Source organism: Myotis lucifugus, unplaced genomic scaffold (assembly GCF_000147115.1).
Source record: "Myotis lucifugus unplaced genomic scaffold, Myoluc2.0 scaffold_66, whole genome shotgun sequence".
NCBI classification, from domain to species: domain Eukaryota; kingdom Metazoa; phylum Chordata; class Mammalia; order Chiroptera; family Vespertilionidae; genus Myotis; species Myotis lucifugus.
In genome coordinates this window covers 1,600,661-1,618,695 of record NW_005871114.1, presented here as the reverse complement: position 1 = coordinate 1,618,695, position 18,035 = coordinate 1,600,661, and the positions used below count along the sequence as shown (strand labels likewise).

At 46.6% G+C, this 18,035-nt stretch overlaps 1 protein-coding gene across 1 annotated transcript; it reads left to right on the top strand.

Moving 5' to 3' along the window:
* Nucleotide 1: 1 nt before the first annotated feature.
* On the top strand, nt 2-4,428 carry MARVELD1 (MARVEL domain containing 1; the record flags this gene model as incomplete). Its single annotated transcript, XM_023754828.1, has 2 exons — nt 2-1,780; nt 3,562-4,428. A coding segment is annotated over one exon (291 nt), but the record flags the coding sequence as incomplete, so codon positions are not given.
* Between the last annotated feature and the right edge of the window lie 13,607 nt (nt 4,429-18,035).

The window sequence follows — 18,035 nt, the reverse complement described above, 5'->3', positions numbered from 1 at the left end:
TCTCACGCTGCTGGGCAAGCACGAGCTGGTGCCCGTGCTGGGCTCGCGCTGGCTCGTGGTCAACGTGGCGCACGACCTGCTGGCGGCTGCGCTCTACGGCGCCGCGACAGCCATCATGATCGACCAGACGCAGAGGCACAGCTACTGCAACCTCAAGAATTACCAGATGCCCTGCGCCTACCACGCCTTCCTGGGCGCCGCCGTCTGCGGGGGCCTCTGCCTGGGCCTCTACCTGCTCTCGGCGCTCTACAGCTGCTGCCGCCGCTACCAAGGCGAGCAGGAGGTGGCGTGAGACGCCCCCCGCGGGCGGGGGACCCTGAGGACACCAGCGCCCCAGCCCTTCCTGCCGCCCGCGCCCGTGCGCCCTGGCACCCTCCCTCGCGCTGCGTTCCCGCCACCGCCACCGCCCTCGCCCAGGCACCCGGACACCCAGACAGACACCCAGACACGCAGTTCCCTCCCGACGGCAGCGCCACCGCCCAGAGCCCGGACCGCTGCGTGGGATGCGCAGTCTCCAGGGGCCCGAGCAGGACGACATCCGCAGGGCGGACGCACACTCCCATTCCCCTCCCGAGGCCAGACCTCGCGGTTCCTCTTCCCCTTCCCCGCTGACAGCGAGACGTGGACAGGCGCCGCGTAGATCCGGTGGAGGCTCCCAAATTGTTGCCAGTCATCTGGCGGCGCCCCTGCCCCCTTCCTGCCGCCCCGCGCTGGGAAGAGCACCCCCTTTCCCTGGGCCCTCTGCCAGCCTGAGGGCTGGGAAAGGCAGGCATGTAGCCAGCCGTGGGCAGAGCTGGAGACAGGCCGCCACTGGCCCCGGGAGGAGCGACGAGTCTGGTTTTAGTTCGGGATTTTTCGGACATCCTGCGCCGGTCCTACCCGGCCCATCGCTTGGTGCTTTGATGTCTTGGGGTGGGGCCTAGCTCCAAAGGTGAGGATGGATGGTCAGGGCCTGTGGGCTGTATTCTTGCCTCTGTCTGTTCGCCTTTGTCCCCTCGGTTCATGGAGGCCAGACCCAAACGCACACTAGCTTTCCCAGCCTGACTCACAGGCCTCTGCTCCACTCCCACCTCCCAATATCTTTCTGCATTAGGGACCCCACAGGACCGCGGGGGAATGTTAGGGCGAGCTCCCTTCCGTTTTACAGAGGGAACCCTAGAGCTTGCTTGTAAGAAAAGCCAGAATAACGTTAGAACCTTGTCTCCCAGCTCCCCTTCCAGCGCTGTTGGAAACAGTGGTGTTCCCTGGGATCCTGCTCAGGAGTTACCCTCTCAAAGAGGGTTTCCAGGCTGAATGGGTTTGTCAAAGGTGCTATCCCCCCTTCCCGGGGAGTCACTGGCACATCCAAGGCTCCGAGAAGTCCTGCCGTAAAACCAGGCAATAAGAAGTGTTTCTTGCCCCTGGGCCTGGATCAGATTTTGCCACCTAAGGTTCCCCTGCAGTCTTGGCTTTCATTTCTTCCTAGTGGGCCCAACCCGTTGGTCTTTCTGAAGACTTGGGGTGCTCCCTCTTTCCCAGGGACTTTCTCTAGCAGAGGGAGGGCCCAGCCCATGAGGGAAAATAACTGCTCCTGGACAGGCCAGGGAGAGGCCTGGGACCTGGTGGATCGGAACATTCCTTTACATCGTTTGGGAAATGAAGCCAAAGTTACCCAGATGGTCTCCCAGTCAAAGGGAATGACACCTGCAAGAGAGCCTGGCTCTGCCTGTGACGGCGGTCACACTCACCGAGAGAGGAAAGCTCTGGCGCTGGGGTGGACAGCTGGCCCAGCCTCAGGAAGGTACGACACTTCTTTGTTTCCTGGAGGGGTCATGGGCCTTTGCATAAAAACACAGAACTCCTCTTTTTCTAAAAGTGAGAGGGTTTTATTCGGAGAGCAAGTGGGAGGGGCGGCCTTCATAACCACATGTCCAAAGAATTGTGATAATTCAAACTTTTTGCTAAATCCTTCAAAGGTCTGCTCTTTGGGAAAAAAAAAATTGCCGCTCTCTGGATTAGCAACTAGAATAGGGAGGCCAGAGTGTGTCTTTGTGAGCGTGTTTGTAAGGCTTAGGTGGAGAGGCATTAGGTTTCTCTGTTGTAGCTGTGAGGATCTGGGTGGGAGGGCACTTATGTAAGCTTTACTTGGTCACCATAGCATTTATCTAGTCCTCTGTGCCTGGCACTGCTCAAAGCACTAGATGTACAGGCAGCCCTCGGGTTACGTCGGAGATCCGTTCCTACGGCACGACATAACTCGATTTTCACCGTAAGCCGGAACCCATCTACATAAGCACCTATGTCACTCACACGGAGCACATACACAGCAGTAATGAAGTGAAACAGTAAAAAAAAATTTTTTTAATATATTTTATTGATTTTTTTACAGAGAGGAAGGGAGAGGGATAGAGAGTTAGAAACATCGATGAGAGAGAAACATCAATCAGCTGCCTCCTGCACTGGGGATGTGCCCACAACCAAGGTACATGCCCTTGACTGGAATCGAACCTGGGACCTTTCAGTCCGCAGGCTGACGCTCCATCCACTGAGCCAAACCAGTTAGGGCAGTAAAAAAAATTTAAAAGAAAGATAACAATTCCTGACCTTTACTTGTGGTAAATAAATAATAAAAAAATATAAAGCACATATGTACATACATCGAAATGACGGAACTTTTTTTTTTTTTATAAATAAATGGGAGATGGTGACATAACCACGAAATGACGTAAGGTAAGTTGAGTCCGAGGTAACCCAAGGACTTCCTGTATTCATTTCATCCTCTCAACAACCCTATTGAAGAGGGTTCTATTATTATTTCCTTACTAGAGGCCCAGTGCACGAAATTTGTGCATGGGTAGGGTCCCTGGCAGCTGGCAGCTGGCAGCTGGGGCCTCCCTTCCCCAGCTGCCGGCTGCTGGCCCAGCCTTCCTTCATTCCGTGCTGCCCCCTGGTGGTCAGTGCACGTCATAGCGAGTGGTTGAACTCCTGGTCGGTTGAACTCCCGAGGGGACACTTTGCATATTAGGCTTTTGTATATATAGATTCCATATAAGGAAAATGAGTCCCAGAGAGGTTGAGTAACTTTCCCAGAGCCTCCAAGGTGGAGCTAGGATTTGAACGCTGGCAGTTTGGCCTCTTCACGACCAGGCTTATGCTACACATAGTAAGGGGTCAATACATGTTAGATGCCGTTCACATGGTTATTTTAAAAATCACGTAAATTGTGATAAAATATACATAACAAAATTAACCATTTTTGAGTGGACAGTTCTGTGACACTAAGTACATCCACATTGTTGTCAACCTTCACAACCATCCATATCCGGAACTTCGTCTTATAAAACTAAACTCTGTTCCTATTCGAATTGGTTATCTTTGTTTTCTCTCCTCTGGGAAAGCCCAGACCACTGAGCCCTTCTGTGTCTCAGTTAGGCGGGCATGCTGCTGCCACACTCCGGGCAGGGTAACTGGTCCCTCAGCTCCCACCGCCAGTGCCAGCCAGAGCCTGGGGGGGGGGGGGGGCTTCGCTGGGATACTTGGGAGTGCCTCAGAGACCCAGTGACGTTGGTTCTTCTGTTGCAGGTTTCTGTGTTGCAGGAGCCATGGAGATTCCCAGGGATCCGGGCCTGTGTCAACACAGGGTTTCACAGCGGGGGAGGGAAGGACCTCTGCCCAGCAGCTTTCTGTCAGCACCATCCAGTGGAAAAACCAAGATGGGTGAAGATTCATTTCGCCTCAACATAAGAGAAATCCTGAGTGCTGTGACTTGGGCACAATATTCCAAACATCTGGAACTGAGCCGTGTGCCTCTGTACCCTAAGCAGCGGGTTTTGGCTCCAGCTTTTGTTCCTTTTCTCTGTTCTTATACCACCATCTAAACTGCATCCTCCGCTCAGATCCGGACCCCTGAGGATGCTGTCTTAGTCCCCCCAGCCCATGGTGCTCGGTCTGTGGTCCAGTGACCCTACTCAGGAGCAGATTTCTCCTTGGCCTTCATGGTACCTTATTCACCCAGATGTGCCTGAAATATTTCAATGCTCACTGGCTCTTCCAGATGTGCCTTGTGCTTGGCCTCCCACTGCTTCTCCAGATGTGAGAAGGGTGTGTAATATGGCCCCACATCCTCCCCTCCCCCTGGAGGCCCTGTGCCATGGGAATGGCCACCTGATCTGGCCCAGAATGTTTGGATACTGGAGTCTATCTCTGGCTTCTCTCTCTGGACTCCAGGACTCAATCTAGCCCAAGACCACTGTGGGCTGCTCCCAGCCCAAAGCCTAGGACCACTTGCAGACCCAGGAGAGGATTTTTCCAGCGTTCTACAATGCTCAAAAGAAAGGGTGGAAATGGGAGGGCTGAAGGCTGGTAGGGAGAAGGGACCAATGTGCCTCATTTAAGAGTCCAATGGTGATTACTAATATGCTTTTATGAATAAAGTTTAGTTTGACTGATCTTGTGTGTGTGTCTTCTCTCCTGGCCCCCAGCAGTAACCCTCTGTGCCAGGCCCCCTGCCTCCCTCCACGTTCTCATTACGCCACACTGCCCTGTTGTCTGCCCTCCCGGGTTCCCTCTCCTGGATAGGAAGGAAAAATGAGTTCACAAATTCTCAGTGCATCTGGGGCAAAGCACAGGAACCAGAGGGGGGAAAACTGCCGGTGTCTGTCCCTGACGGAAGCCAGAGGGAATTCTAGGGACCTTTCCCAGCTCTCAATAGGCCCTCCGATTGGGAAGCTTCATCGCCTGATGGGTAGACACAGAATGGCCATGGTCATGGAGCCAGAAGGATCCTGTTGTGTAACCCCCTCATTTTACAGAAGGAGAGATGAACCCCAGGATGGGGTGGCAACTTGCCTTAAGTCACAGAGTTGAGTAGGGGTCGAATGGGATCTCTTGTAGCCCAGGCTCTGGTTCTTTTGTGCAGAGCACTGTGCCTGCTCTGGTGTTGGCTCCTGGACGCGCCCTACCTCTTTTCCCCCTGCTTCTAGCCACAGCTTGCTGACTCAGATGCCCTGCAAAGGGTGGGAGGGCAGTTAACAGGCTTCCTTGCTGGCTCTTCCCTCCTGTGCCCTGGGCGTGAAGTCTGCAGCCAGGACACAGGATTCGACTGACAGAGTTCAAAACACATTGAATAGCTCCAGGCAGGGATTTAATGCTGTGTGTGCTCCACACCCACTCTTTCAAAGCACCCTCCCAACACACAACACACACACACACCCTCCTCTTTGTGGTTTGGGCTTCCAGGGTGGAGGAAAATACCACCAGCTTCCAAAGATCCTTCCTTACTCCTTTTTTCTCTCTGTGTCTATTTATGGATTTCACTCCAATGAAAAGTGGCCTCCCTCTCTGCAAAGGCTGTTAAGTTCTCTGCTCTATTTTGTCTCGGTGAAATATTTTGCCATTGAAAATGTGCTTCTACTTGCATTGCCTTATATGATCTTGTCAACAGTCTTAGAAACTGGCACTGATGCTCCATTCAGTAGGGAAAGTGGAGCCCCATGGGGAGAAGGGCCGTATCCATGGTCACACAAGCAGCGGCAGGACCGGGGCTGGAAGATAGATGTTCTCACCTCCAGCTGCCGGCTGCTAAGCCCCGTGGACCCCTGGCAAGCTCTAACATTTAGGTGGAGTTTGTTTTTCCCACCTGGCGAGCAGGTGTTCAGGCATGGTTAATCTGACATTTCCCGTTTAATGCTGGGGCACACTGAAATAGGATACTACTCCTCAGGGGCCTCATTGAGCCCGTTTGAGTCTGAGGAATACAAGGGATTTGCTCATTTATGTCCATTACTTTTCCTGCTTTTCTAGGGATGGGAGTGGGATCATTGATGGTGAGGAAGGAGGGTTAAAACATTAATATTTTCAGGGATATAAAGAAAGAGCAGGGATATAAGAGAGAAAGGTCTGGTTAACACTATGTTTTTATCATTTTGTTTGTTATGGAAGTGATGTGTAAAATAAATACCAGTATATACCCAGTATAATAGCAATATATACCCATTAAAAAGTTAAACTGTCCAGAAGTATACAAAGTAAAATGACAAGACACTTGATCATCCTAATCTCATGCCCTGGAGATAAACCGCTGTTAACTCTCCTTCCTTAATTTCTATAACTAATCAAAAGCACACACATTTCCCTATGTTCATTCAGATTCTTCTACAGTGTTCTCTTATGACAAATCATAGTTCTAACCCTTTGGGTATGTGTGATAAATACAATAATATACTTTACCCTTTCTAAACGTCCATATGAATAGTCAGGGACGGTAGGGATTTTGTGGCCTTTCCGGAACCATTCTAACTTTCTCACTTTGGTTAACTTCCTTGGCTGCTCCCGATAGGAATCGGAGTTAAACCCTTAAAATTCGAGCCCTTTTATACCGACGAGGCATAGAGGCTCCGGAGGTGAAGTGGCTTGCCCAGGTCGGTGCTCATCTTACCCCCCACAGCCAAGAGTAGAGAGGAAGGGAGGGAGCCTGGGCAGCAGGAGGGCGTGAGCCACCACACCCACCTCACCAGCCTGTGGAAATGACAGTCTGGCTCCTACTCTGAAGGCCCCTTTGTTCACCCTGTTCCTGGATCCTTCCTTTGAACTGGGTGGCTGTTTGGGATCTTGCAGGCACCAAGGCTGAGAAGTTCCTTCCCCAGCACGGAGGTGAGGGGAGGCAAGTCCCTCTGGCTTCATACCTGCCTCTCCCTAGGGTGGGATGCCGGTTCTCCCTCCTGCTATCGTCAGGAGTCCTAAAGGGGGCGCTCTGACGCCCGGGGCCCGTAAAGCACTTCCGAGTCAAGGCTGGGAAGAGGGGAGAAAGGGAACTAACTTCATGCAGTGCCTGCGGTGAGCCAAGAACATGATGAATACCTTATGTAACATCTCTGACCGTCCACACGAGCCCCTGAGGTTTTAAATGCCCCCATTTAACAGACGTGGAGACAGGCTCGGGCACTTGATCTGCGCAGGGCACTGCGTGACCGAAACAAGATTCAAACTCAGGGCTGTTACCACCACATGCTGTTTCTGAAGATTTCCCAGCAGATAAACGGTTTCTCCCAACTATCCAAAGTCTGCACCCCGACCTACGCCGGGCTTTGTGATAGTTATACCCTGAGCTAAGGCAGGAAGGGAAGACTGTAGAGAAAGTTATTACAAATCTGAATTACATCAGCTTCTCTCTTCCCAGTTTATAATGAAATCGGATAGTTACCTTTCTGTTTAATCAGCTCGCTGTGCTGAGGTCATTCTCCTAGTCCCTGGAGACAGTCCCCCTTCTGTCTGCCAGATGTTAGAAGGACTTGCAAGACTACCCCTCCTCCCAACACTCCTCCCTCTCAAGGCCCAGGGCCATAGGTATGCGCCCGACCTTTTGGGTCCCTAACCTCTCAGCCTGTCCTGTACTCTGCTGTCTCTTTCTGTGTCCCCTAGGCCAGCGGTCGGCAAACTCATTAGTCAACAGAGCCAGATATCAACAGTACGACGATTGAAATTTCTTTTGAGAGCCAAATTTTTTAAACTGAAATTATATAGATGGGTACATTGTTATTAACTTAATTAGGGTACTCCTAAGGCTTAGGAAGAGCCACACTCCAGGGGCCAAAGAGCCGAGTGTGGCTCGCGAGCCGCAGTTTGCCGACCACGGCCCTAGGCAGTTAACATGACTGGCCCTAATTGTTGGGTGAGCTCACCCGGTGAGGTCAGAGGTGAGCCTAAATCTCTCCCTACTTGTCTGGTGTTAGGCAGTTTACTGAAGCTCTTTGTGTCTCAGCTTCGTCACCCACTAGATGGGGATAATGCCGGTACCTACCTCACTGGGCTGTTGAAAGGGCTTGATGAGGCCATGCACATAGAGCAGAGGGCCTGGCGAGCAGAGCGTCAGTGCAGTTCAGCTCTCAGCAGCGCAACGCTGTTGGGAGGACTTCATGAGATAGTGTTTGTAAGACACCGAGCCTGAGCTATAGCAAGTGCTCATCCTTGTTCATTCCTTTCTCTCCCGGCTCTCTCCCCACCTGGGGAATGACAGTCTCACCATGGACGGATCCCTCTACTGTTCTTTCTTGTATCTGGATTTGAGCTTTCTTGAAAAGATGGCACAGAAGTGTTAACAATTGTTACCCACCTGAAGGTCGAACCTTCTTCTCTGTAGAATCCAAGGTCCTTCTTACCCCTCCTTTTACTCCCTTTTGCAGTCCGCGGACTGTACCTCCTTTCAGCCTGGGAGAGCTCACTGTTCATCTTGTTTCCTGGGGTTCCAGTCCATCTGGAGAGATGAACTGACCACAAGTTCTCAGATGTCAGTAGTGGACGTTCACAGACTTCCCTCATTACATGTTTGCAGGATCTTCCATGATTGCATTCAAACTAAAATTTGTCCAGGCACAGGGGGCATTTACAGGAACAGCTGTGTGCTTGGCTTCCCTAGCCGTTGCATATTTGAGCATTTCACAACATGTCTTTCCTCACTTCCCTGGTAAACTGTGTGATAGGTCACCTTTTCCTCCCAGCTGTCCCTGGGAACGGGTGAACTTGCTGGGTTTGTTTTTTCTTTCCTTTTCTTTTAAAATTCTTTATTGTATTTATGTATTTAAAGTATTACATAATACTAACCGGTTTGGCTCAGTGGATAGAGTGTCAGCCTGTGAACTCAAGGGTCCCAGGTTCGATTCCGGTCAAGGGCATGTACCTTGATTTCGGGCACATCCCCAGTAGGGAGTGTGCAGGAGGCAGCTGATCGATGTTTCTCTCTCATCGATGTTTCTAACTCTCTATCCCTCTCCCTTTCTCTCTGTAAAAAATCAATAAAAATATATTTAAAAAAATAAAGTATTACATAAGTCTCCTTTTTCCCCCATGGACCTCTCCCCAGTTGCTCCCATCCTCCAGCACATACCCTCACTCCTCTCTTGTCTGTGTCCATTGGTTATGCTCATAGGCATGCATATAAGTCCTTTGGTTGATCTCTTACCTCCCACCCCCCACCTTCCCTCTTAGGTTGAAAGGTCTGTTCGATGCTTCTGGCTCTATTTTTGTTCATCTGTTTATGTTGCTCATGATATTCCACAAATGAGTGAGATCATGTGATATTTATCTTTCTCTGACTGGCTTATTCACTTAGCATAATGCTTTCCAGGTCCATCCATGCTGTTGCAAATGGTAAGAGTTCCTTCTTTTTTGCAACAGCATAGTATTCCATTGTGTAGATGTACCACAGTTTTTTAATCCACTCATCTGCTGATGGGCACTTAGGCTGTTTCCAAATCTTAGCTATGGTAAATTGTGCTGCTATGAACATAGGGGTGCATATATCCTTTCTGATTGGTGTTTCTGATTTCTTGGGATATATTCCTATAAGTGGGATCACTGGGTCAAATGGGAGTTCCATTTTTAACTTTTTGAGGAACTCCATACTGTTTTCCACAGTAGCTGCACCAGTCTTTATTCCCACCAGCAGTGTACAAGGGTTCCTTTTTCTCCACATCCTCACCAGCATTTGTCATTTGTTGATGATGTTTTTTCTTTTCCGTTAAACTGATGAACTAGCTCAGTGATCTTAACGTAGGTACTAGAAGACCAAGGTGATGGGATTTTTTGTAGTGACAGTGACACTGATCATATTAATGACTAAGTTATTGTTGATAATGGCATTAATAGTAACAAAGATTACACAGTGCCCCTACCTCTTGTATTCAGAGTTTGCAAAATATTTTTACATTCATTATTTCATGATGTCCTCACATGAACAGATAAGCAATGTAGGTAATAACTGCATTTTATAGATGAGTTTCAGAAAGATGAAGTGGTTGCCTTGATTGTCCTTTAAAAAAAAACCAATTATGCCCTAGCCGGTTTGGCTCAGTGGATAGAGTGTCGGACTGAAGGGTCCCGGGTTCGATTCCGGTCAAGGGCACGTCCCTCGGTTGCAGGCTCCTCCTGGGCCCAGCCCCTGATTGGGGCTCCTGCAGGAGGCAGCCAATTGATGTGTTTCTCTGACATTGACATTTCTCTGTCTTTCTTTCTCTCTAAAAATCAATGAAAAAATATCCTCAGATGAGGATTAAAAACAACAACAGCAGTGATCAGGGTACACTTGGTATATGTTAAACTACACATAGTTTAAATGTACACCTTGGTGAGGTTTGACATATGGATACACTGTGAAACCATCACCACAGCTAGAGCAGTGAGCATGTCTATACTGCCTCCAAGCTTCCCTTTGCTCCTTTGTAATTTCTGTCTTTCCCCCTCATCTTCCTCCCCCAGGCAACCACTGATCTGCTTCCTAGATTAATTTATATAAGTAGAATGTACAATATGTGCTTTTTTTTTATGGGGAGGGGGTCGTGTCTGGCTTCCTTTTACTCAGTTATTTTGAGATCCATTCATGATATTGTGGTAACAATAATTCATTCATTTTGTCACTGAGTATTATCCCATTGTATGGTTATACTATAATTTGTTTATCCATTTATCATTGATGGACATTTTTATTGTTTCAGGTTTTTGTTTTTTTGCAAATAAAGCTGCTATAATCATTCATGTACAAGTCTTTGTGTGGACATACGCTTTCATATCTCTTGGGTAAATACCTAGCAGTGGAATAGCTCAGTCGTGTGGTAGGTGTATTCTTTTTAAATGGACTATGTTCCAGATGAAATTTTTGTGTGTGTTTGTGTGTGTGCTGTTGCCCGGCATTTGCATCAAGGACGGTAATTCTGGACTCATAGAATTAATTGGGGCATTTTCAATTCTTTGGAATAGATTACCTATATAATTTATTGATGGTTTGATAAAATTTGTTCACAAAATAATCTGGGTCTGATACTTTTTAAGAAGTTTTTGTTAATTCTTTCCGTGTCTTTAATGGTAATTGAGCTATTCTTTTTTTTTCTTTTTTCCTTTTGATGGGTTACCTACTGTCCTTCCATTGGTGGCATATTTATACAAGTTTTCTGGCCCATTAAGTCTCCCATCCAGTTCTCCAATTTAGAATTAGAACCTTTTTTTTGGAAATAATTCCAGAATTCATCTGTATATTGCTATGAAAGACATATAATAAATAATCACTCAGTGGAATAAATGAATATTGATGTTTAGCTGCTGTAACAGATATACCCCAACATTTCAGTAGCTTAAGTATAAGAAAAATCTATTTGTTGTTCATGTGCAAATCTATTTCTTTTTTTTTCTTTTTTCTTTATTTATTTTTTTATCGCTTAAAGTATTACAAAGGGTATTACATCAAATCTATTTCTTCCTCATGTAATTGTGCGTTGTGGATATTCCAGTTAGTGGAAGGCTTTCCACCATGTGATGTCTTGGGGACTCGGGCTTCTTTTACTTTGTAGCCCAACCATCCCCTCTGCGTTGAGCTGCCATTTGGGAGAAGAGAGGGAGGAGGAGGGTCCTAACGTTCAATGCCTTGTTCTAGAAGTGACATTACTTTCATTCATTTCTTGTGGGGAGTCACATGACCTGATCTGTATGCAAGGGGGCTGGGAAACGGAGTCCCTGACTGAGCCTCCGCTGCCCAACGACAACTTTGTACTGTGGGAGGGGAAACAGGACTTTTTGGTGGACAGTTAACTCTCTTTCATGGGCAGCCACAAGGTTTTAATGCTGAGATTTTCATGGCCTTGCTCTGCAAGACTTTTTGTGTGCCCGTGTTTGATGAATGGTTGTTTTCATGGCTGCCAAGAGCTGTTGAGTAAGAATGTAACTGCAGGCATTCATTTCCTTGCTGTGTTTGTCCGACACTCAGGGTTTCACAGATGGAAAACTCATTATTCATGAGTACTGCTTTCCCAGGTACAAGAACATAGAGATGTACTTACTGAACACTTTTCAGAGCAAAGGCAGTGAGTTATTAATCCCCAAATATATTCAAACATTAAGTTTAAACACTAGAGAAAATAAAAATATTAAAGAGAATCTAAAAGCACATACCAGTCAAATATTTCTTTTACTAATCATTACTTTTTAAAATTGACCATAATTCATCTAACATAAAAATTTACCCACCATAAAAACTCTCAGTTTGTTTTTAAAAAAAATATATTTTATTGATTTTTTACAGAGAGGAAGGAAGAGGGATGGAGAGTTAGAAACATCAATGAGAGAGAAACATCAATCAGCTGCCTCCTGCACAGCCCCCACTGGGGATGTGCCCGCAACCAAGCACATGCCCTTGACCAGAATCGAACCTGGGACCTTTCAGTCCGCAGGCCGATGCTCTATCCACTGAGCCAAACTGGCTACGGCAAGAACTCTCAGTTTTAAGTGTGCAATTCAGTGATTTTAGTATATTCACAAAGTTGTACAACTATCACAACTATACAATCCCAGAGCATTTCCATCAACCCACAAAGAACCCCTGTACCCCAACCACTCCCAATTCTTTCCTTCCCCCAGCCCCTGGCAACCACTAATCTACTTTCTGTCTCTATGGATTTGTCTATTCTGGACATTTCATATAAATGGAATCACACACGATGTGTCTGGTTTCTTTCACATATAATAATGTTTTCAAAGTTCATCCATGTTGTGGCATGTATCAATACTTCATTCTTTTTATGGTGAATGATATTCCATTTATCACACTTTGTTCATCATCATTCTTTTATTAAAAAATGAACTGTGGTGCCCTAGCTGGTTTGGCTCAGTGGATAGAGCGTCAGCCTGTGGACTGAAGGGTCCCGGGTTCGATTCCAGTCAAGGGCACATGCCCGGGTTTCGGGCTTGACCCCCAGTGGTGGGGTGGGGGAGGGGACGTGCAGGAGGCAGCCGATCAATGATTCTATCTCATCATTGATGTTTCTATCTCTCCCTCCCTCTCCTTTCCTCTTTGAAATCAATAATAATAAAAAAATAACTGTTGCAAAATTTACCATTTTGGACCATTTTTAAACACACAGTTCAATGGTATTAGGTATGTTTATATTATTGTGCAACCATCACCATCATCCACTTCCAGAACTCTTCTCATCTTGCAAAACTGAAACTCTACCCATTAAACACTAACTCCCCATTCCCCCTCCCTCTAGCCTCTGGCAATGACTATTTAGCTTTCTGTCTCTATGAATTTGACTGGTCTAGGTACCTCATACAAGTGAAGCCATATAATATTTGTCTTTTTGTGACTGGCTTATTTCACTTATCATTAATGTCCTCAAGTTTCATTCATGTTGTAGCACATGTCAGAACTTCCTTACTCTTTAAGGCTGAATAGGAGTCCATTGTATGCATGTACATACCACATTTAGTTTATCCATTCATCCGTTAATGGGAACTTGGGTTGCTTCCTCCTTTTGGCTATTGCGAATAATGCTGCCATGAACATGGGGTGTACAAATATTTCTTTGAGACCTTCTTTTAATTCTTTTTTAAAAAAATAAATGATATATTCTTTTAAAAATATATTTTATTGATTTTTACAGAGAGGAAGGGAGAGGGAGAGACATCATTGATTGGCTGCCTTCTGCACGCCCCCTACGAGGATGGAGCCTGCAACCAAAGTACATACCCTTGACTAGAATCGAACCCGGGACCCTTCAGTCCGCAGGCCAACGCTCTATCCACTGAGTCAAACTGGCTAGGGCCTGCTTTCAATTCTTTGGAGTATAAACCCAGAAGCGACATTGTAAGATTATATGGTAATGCTTATTTTTAATTAATATGTTTAATTTTTTGAGGAACTGCCATATTGTCTCCATAGAGGCTGCATCATTTACATTCCCACCAACGTGCACAAGGGTTCCAGTTTCTCACCAACTTGTTTTATTTTTTTTATGTTTTATTCATTTATTTTAAAGCAAGCATTCATTGAGTATCCACTATCCCAAGACTCTATACTTGGCAGAAACTGGGGCTGCCAAGATGTCAAGTCTCAGGAACCTAGAGCACAATCGGGGAAACAATCACATTCAAGAAATAGATTAAAATGCAAGGCGAGCTCAGCCGGCGTGGCTCAGTGGTTGAGTGTTGACCTAGGAACCAGGAGGTCACAGTTCGATTCACGGTCAGGGCACATGCCTGGGTTGCGGGCTCCATCTCCAGTGTGGGGTGTGCAGAAGGCAGCCAATCAATGGTTCTCTCTCATCATTGATGTTTCTATCTCTCCCTCCCTCTCCCTTCCTCTCTGAAATCAATAAAAATGTATTTTAAAAAAATGCAAGGTGGTAGGTGCTTAATAGAGATAGAACATAGTTCTATGTAAACACAGAGGATGAAATGAGACCTTATTTGGGGGTAGGCTTTACAAAGGCCCTGACATTCAAACGGATATTAAAGGTGAGTGGGAGGAAGTCAGGTGGAGGGGGAGGGTATTCTAAGCTGACAGCACTTAGTAGCCAGCATCCAAGATGGCCTGCAGGATGGCCCCAATGATTCTCACCTCCTGGTAGTCATGCTCTTGGACCACCCACCCATTATGCATTAGGACATTGAATGGTTCTCACTCATGAAACCAATTGGATATTGTGAAAATGACAGCGTGACTTCTGAGGGTATTCCTAGAGGACCTTGTGGCTGCCTGCCTTGCATCCTCTTGGATCTCCCACTTGGGGGAAATCCACTGCCATGTCATGAGGACACGGAAGATGTCTTCTGGAGAGTCTTAGCTGGAGAGGAACGGAAACTTGTCAGCTGGTCAGCACGAGAGGACCAGCGTCGACTTGCCTGTCATGCGAGGAAGCCTCATGGGAGCCAGTCCTCCCACTCTATCAGCCTTCAGATGACAGACCGCAACCGCCCGAAAGCCCCTGAGCCAAAACTGCCCACCAAACTGCTCGTGAGTTCCTGACCCAAACCACCCCAAAGCCAAAATCCAATGTGAGATCATATATTTTATTATTGTTTTAAGCCACTAACTTTGAATTTTTTTATTTTTGCGCAGCAAGGGATAACTTATACAGCTAGAAGCATGAAAAGATCTGGTATACAGGCATACCTTGGAGATATTTCATGTTCAGTTCCAGACCACCACAATAAAGCAAGTTGTAGTCATTTTGCTGGTGGAGGGTCTTGCTTTCAGTTTGTTTAAAAAAAAAAAAAGCAACACCTGTGAAGCGCAATAAAGTGAAGCACAGTGGTTTGCCTGCACTGTGAGATGGTGGCAGGAGAGACCACAGCCAGGGACTTGAAGTTTAGAGACGCTTCTGAAGCGCCAAGGTCAGGGTAATAGTGGGAGAGGGCGCCATCTGGTGGAAGACGGTGTGTTTAGCCATTCCCTTCTCTTCCCACTCCTATTTTTCTAACTTGTTCTATCCAGCATTTCCTTCTGGAATTTCTCCAAGGGCCACAGTGAGGTTTATGAGTCAATTATGTGGCCGTACATACCATCACGAATAGGTGCAAAGACTAACATCTCAAAAATGTCAATTTAAGGTATTATCCTCTTTTACTATTTTATTTTCTCCCTTGGTTTCTTCCACCTGGGGAAAGCATCAGTGGCACCAGGATTTGAAGGAAAGAATGAAGACTCAGAACGCTGGAGAAGGGAAAGAAAGAACTAAGAGAACTTGATTATAAAACATCCGAGTCAGACCTCAGAAAGCGGAGTACAGCTGACCCATCTCTAATTACCAGGGGAAGCCTTTGTTCGTTGATGTTGGCCATGACTGTTGTCCCTTTCTGGTCTTTAGAGGCTTCTTGTATTTTCCAATGATCCCCCCAAATAATATCTAAGAGTTCTTGAATAATATCCCTCAATTATGTCGTTTCCAGAAGAGAGAACCAATAATACTACTAGTCACCGACATTCTTAAAGCCAGTGGCCCAGGCAGACCAAAGGAGGAGTAACTGAAATTTACCTTTGGAGTAAATTGCTGATGGTGAGATTTCAGGTAGTTAAGATATTGAAGAAAAAAATTCTTCTTTTATACTTCCTCTAAACCAGGGGTCCTCAAACTTTTTAAACAGGGGGCCAGTTCACTGTCCCTCAGACCGTTGGAGGGCCGGACTATAGTTTAAAAAAAAACTATGAACAAATTCCTATGCACACGGCACATATCTTATTTTGAAGTAAAAAAACAAAACGGGAACAAATACAATATTTGTATTTGCATGTGGCCCGCGGGCCGTAGTTTGAGGACCCCTGCAACTCATCCTAAAGAGGCAGAGTCCGGCAGACAAGCCAGGGCCGGCCACAGAGCCAAGCCCATTCCCTTAACAAGTAGGGGTATTTCTGAATATAATAGTAGTTAATGGTATACAGTATGCCCCTTATCTGCCATTTTATTTTCCACTGTTTCATTTACCCTGGTCCAAAAACATTAAATGGGAAATTACAGAAATAAGCAATTCATAAGTTTTAAACTGTGTGCGATTCCAAGCAGTGTGATGGAATCTTGTGCTGTTTTGCTTTGTCCTGCCAGGTATGTGCTTCATACCTTTGTCCAGTATATGCACACTGCATATGCTACAGGCCCGTTAGCCACTTAGATGACTTGGTTAGCAATCAACTGTTGTGGCATCACAGTGCTTGTGTTCAAATAATACTTATTTCACCCAATAATGACCTCAGAACGCAGGAATAGAGATACTGGTGATTTGGATATGCCAAAGAGAAGCTGTAAAGTGCTTCCTTAAATGAAAAGGAAAGTATAGTACAACAAGATATTTTGAGAGAGACCCCATTCACATAACTTTTATTACAGATTATTGTTATAATTGTTCTATTTTATTATTAGTTGTTGTTGTTAATCTCTTACTGTGCCTAATTTATGAATTAAAGTTTACCATAGATAGGCATGTTTGGAAAAAACATAGTATATATATAGGGCTTCATACTACGCTGGAGTTTTAAGCATCCACTGGAGGTCTTGGAACATACACACACATACACACACCCGCCCCCAACCCACTCCCCATAATCTGGAACTACTGTATGTGGGATTCTATTCTACATTCTGGCCGTTTGAAGGGAAACGATTGCTTCCACCTGGGGCAATCAGGGAAGGAATACAGACATTTGACTCCTGCTTAGATAAATAGATTGGATTGGGACCAAAGCTGGAGTGGGGGAAGGGCATTCCTCCGCAAGCTCACAGCACCAGCGAGGCAATGCCCAAGCAGTGGAGGGGTTCAGTTGGCTTAAGTTAAGAGACTCTTGAAGCGGAGGAGGAGGGGATGAGGCCAGTAAATTAAAACTAAGAATGGCGGTGGTATGATTGGGTGCACCAGAGTCCGTTGACACGTGAGGTTCAAATCAAGCTTCCAGTTGCATGTTGGCTGAGTGACATGGATGAAGTTTCTTAACATGTCTCAGATTCCTCAACTGAAAATGAGGATAACCCTAATAGGGTTGTTGGGGGAGGACTACCTAAGATACTGCCTATAGAGAGCTTAGTCCAGTGCCTGGTGGCTGGTAAACCCTCAATAAGTGCTAGCATTTTTTTTTTAACTTTTAAAAGATATATATTTTTATTGAATTTAGAGAGGGAGAGGGATAGAAACATGGATGTGGAACTTCATCCATGGGTTGCCTCCTAACGCCCCCTACTGGGGATCTAACCCTCAACCCAGGCATGTGCCCTGACCAGAATCCAACTGAGACCTCCCGGTTAATGGGCTGAAGCTCAACCATTGAGCCACACCAGCCAGGTGCTAGCATTATCATTATTAATGCAAAGCCATCGGGTGTGTGCTTTAGGGGAGATTAACTGGACAACCAGAGAAGTGGATTGAGTTGGGAAAGGCCTGCCCTTGCACCTATACACAGTAGCTGCTCAGGAAGCACTGAACAGAATTGTATTTTCTGCCAGGCTTACGAGGCATACAGGTTTCTGCCTTTCGTGGGCGCAGGGTCCAGAGGAGGGGAGTTAAGTGCCAAAGTTGGGGAGGAGGATGCAGGCGTAAGTTCTTCAGTTTATCTTCTTTCCAACTGTTCCCTGTCGGAATCTTCCAGAGCAAAGCGGAGGGGGCGAGGGGGCGAAACGAGGGGCCGGGTTGCGAAGCGCCTGCCCCCAGGGCTTCGCAGGATGTGGCGAAGGGATGTTGCGCAGGCGCAGAGCGAAGTCAGGGCGGGGCTCGGGAGGGAAAGCACGCAGGCGCAGTGCTGACGAGAGCGT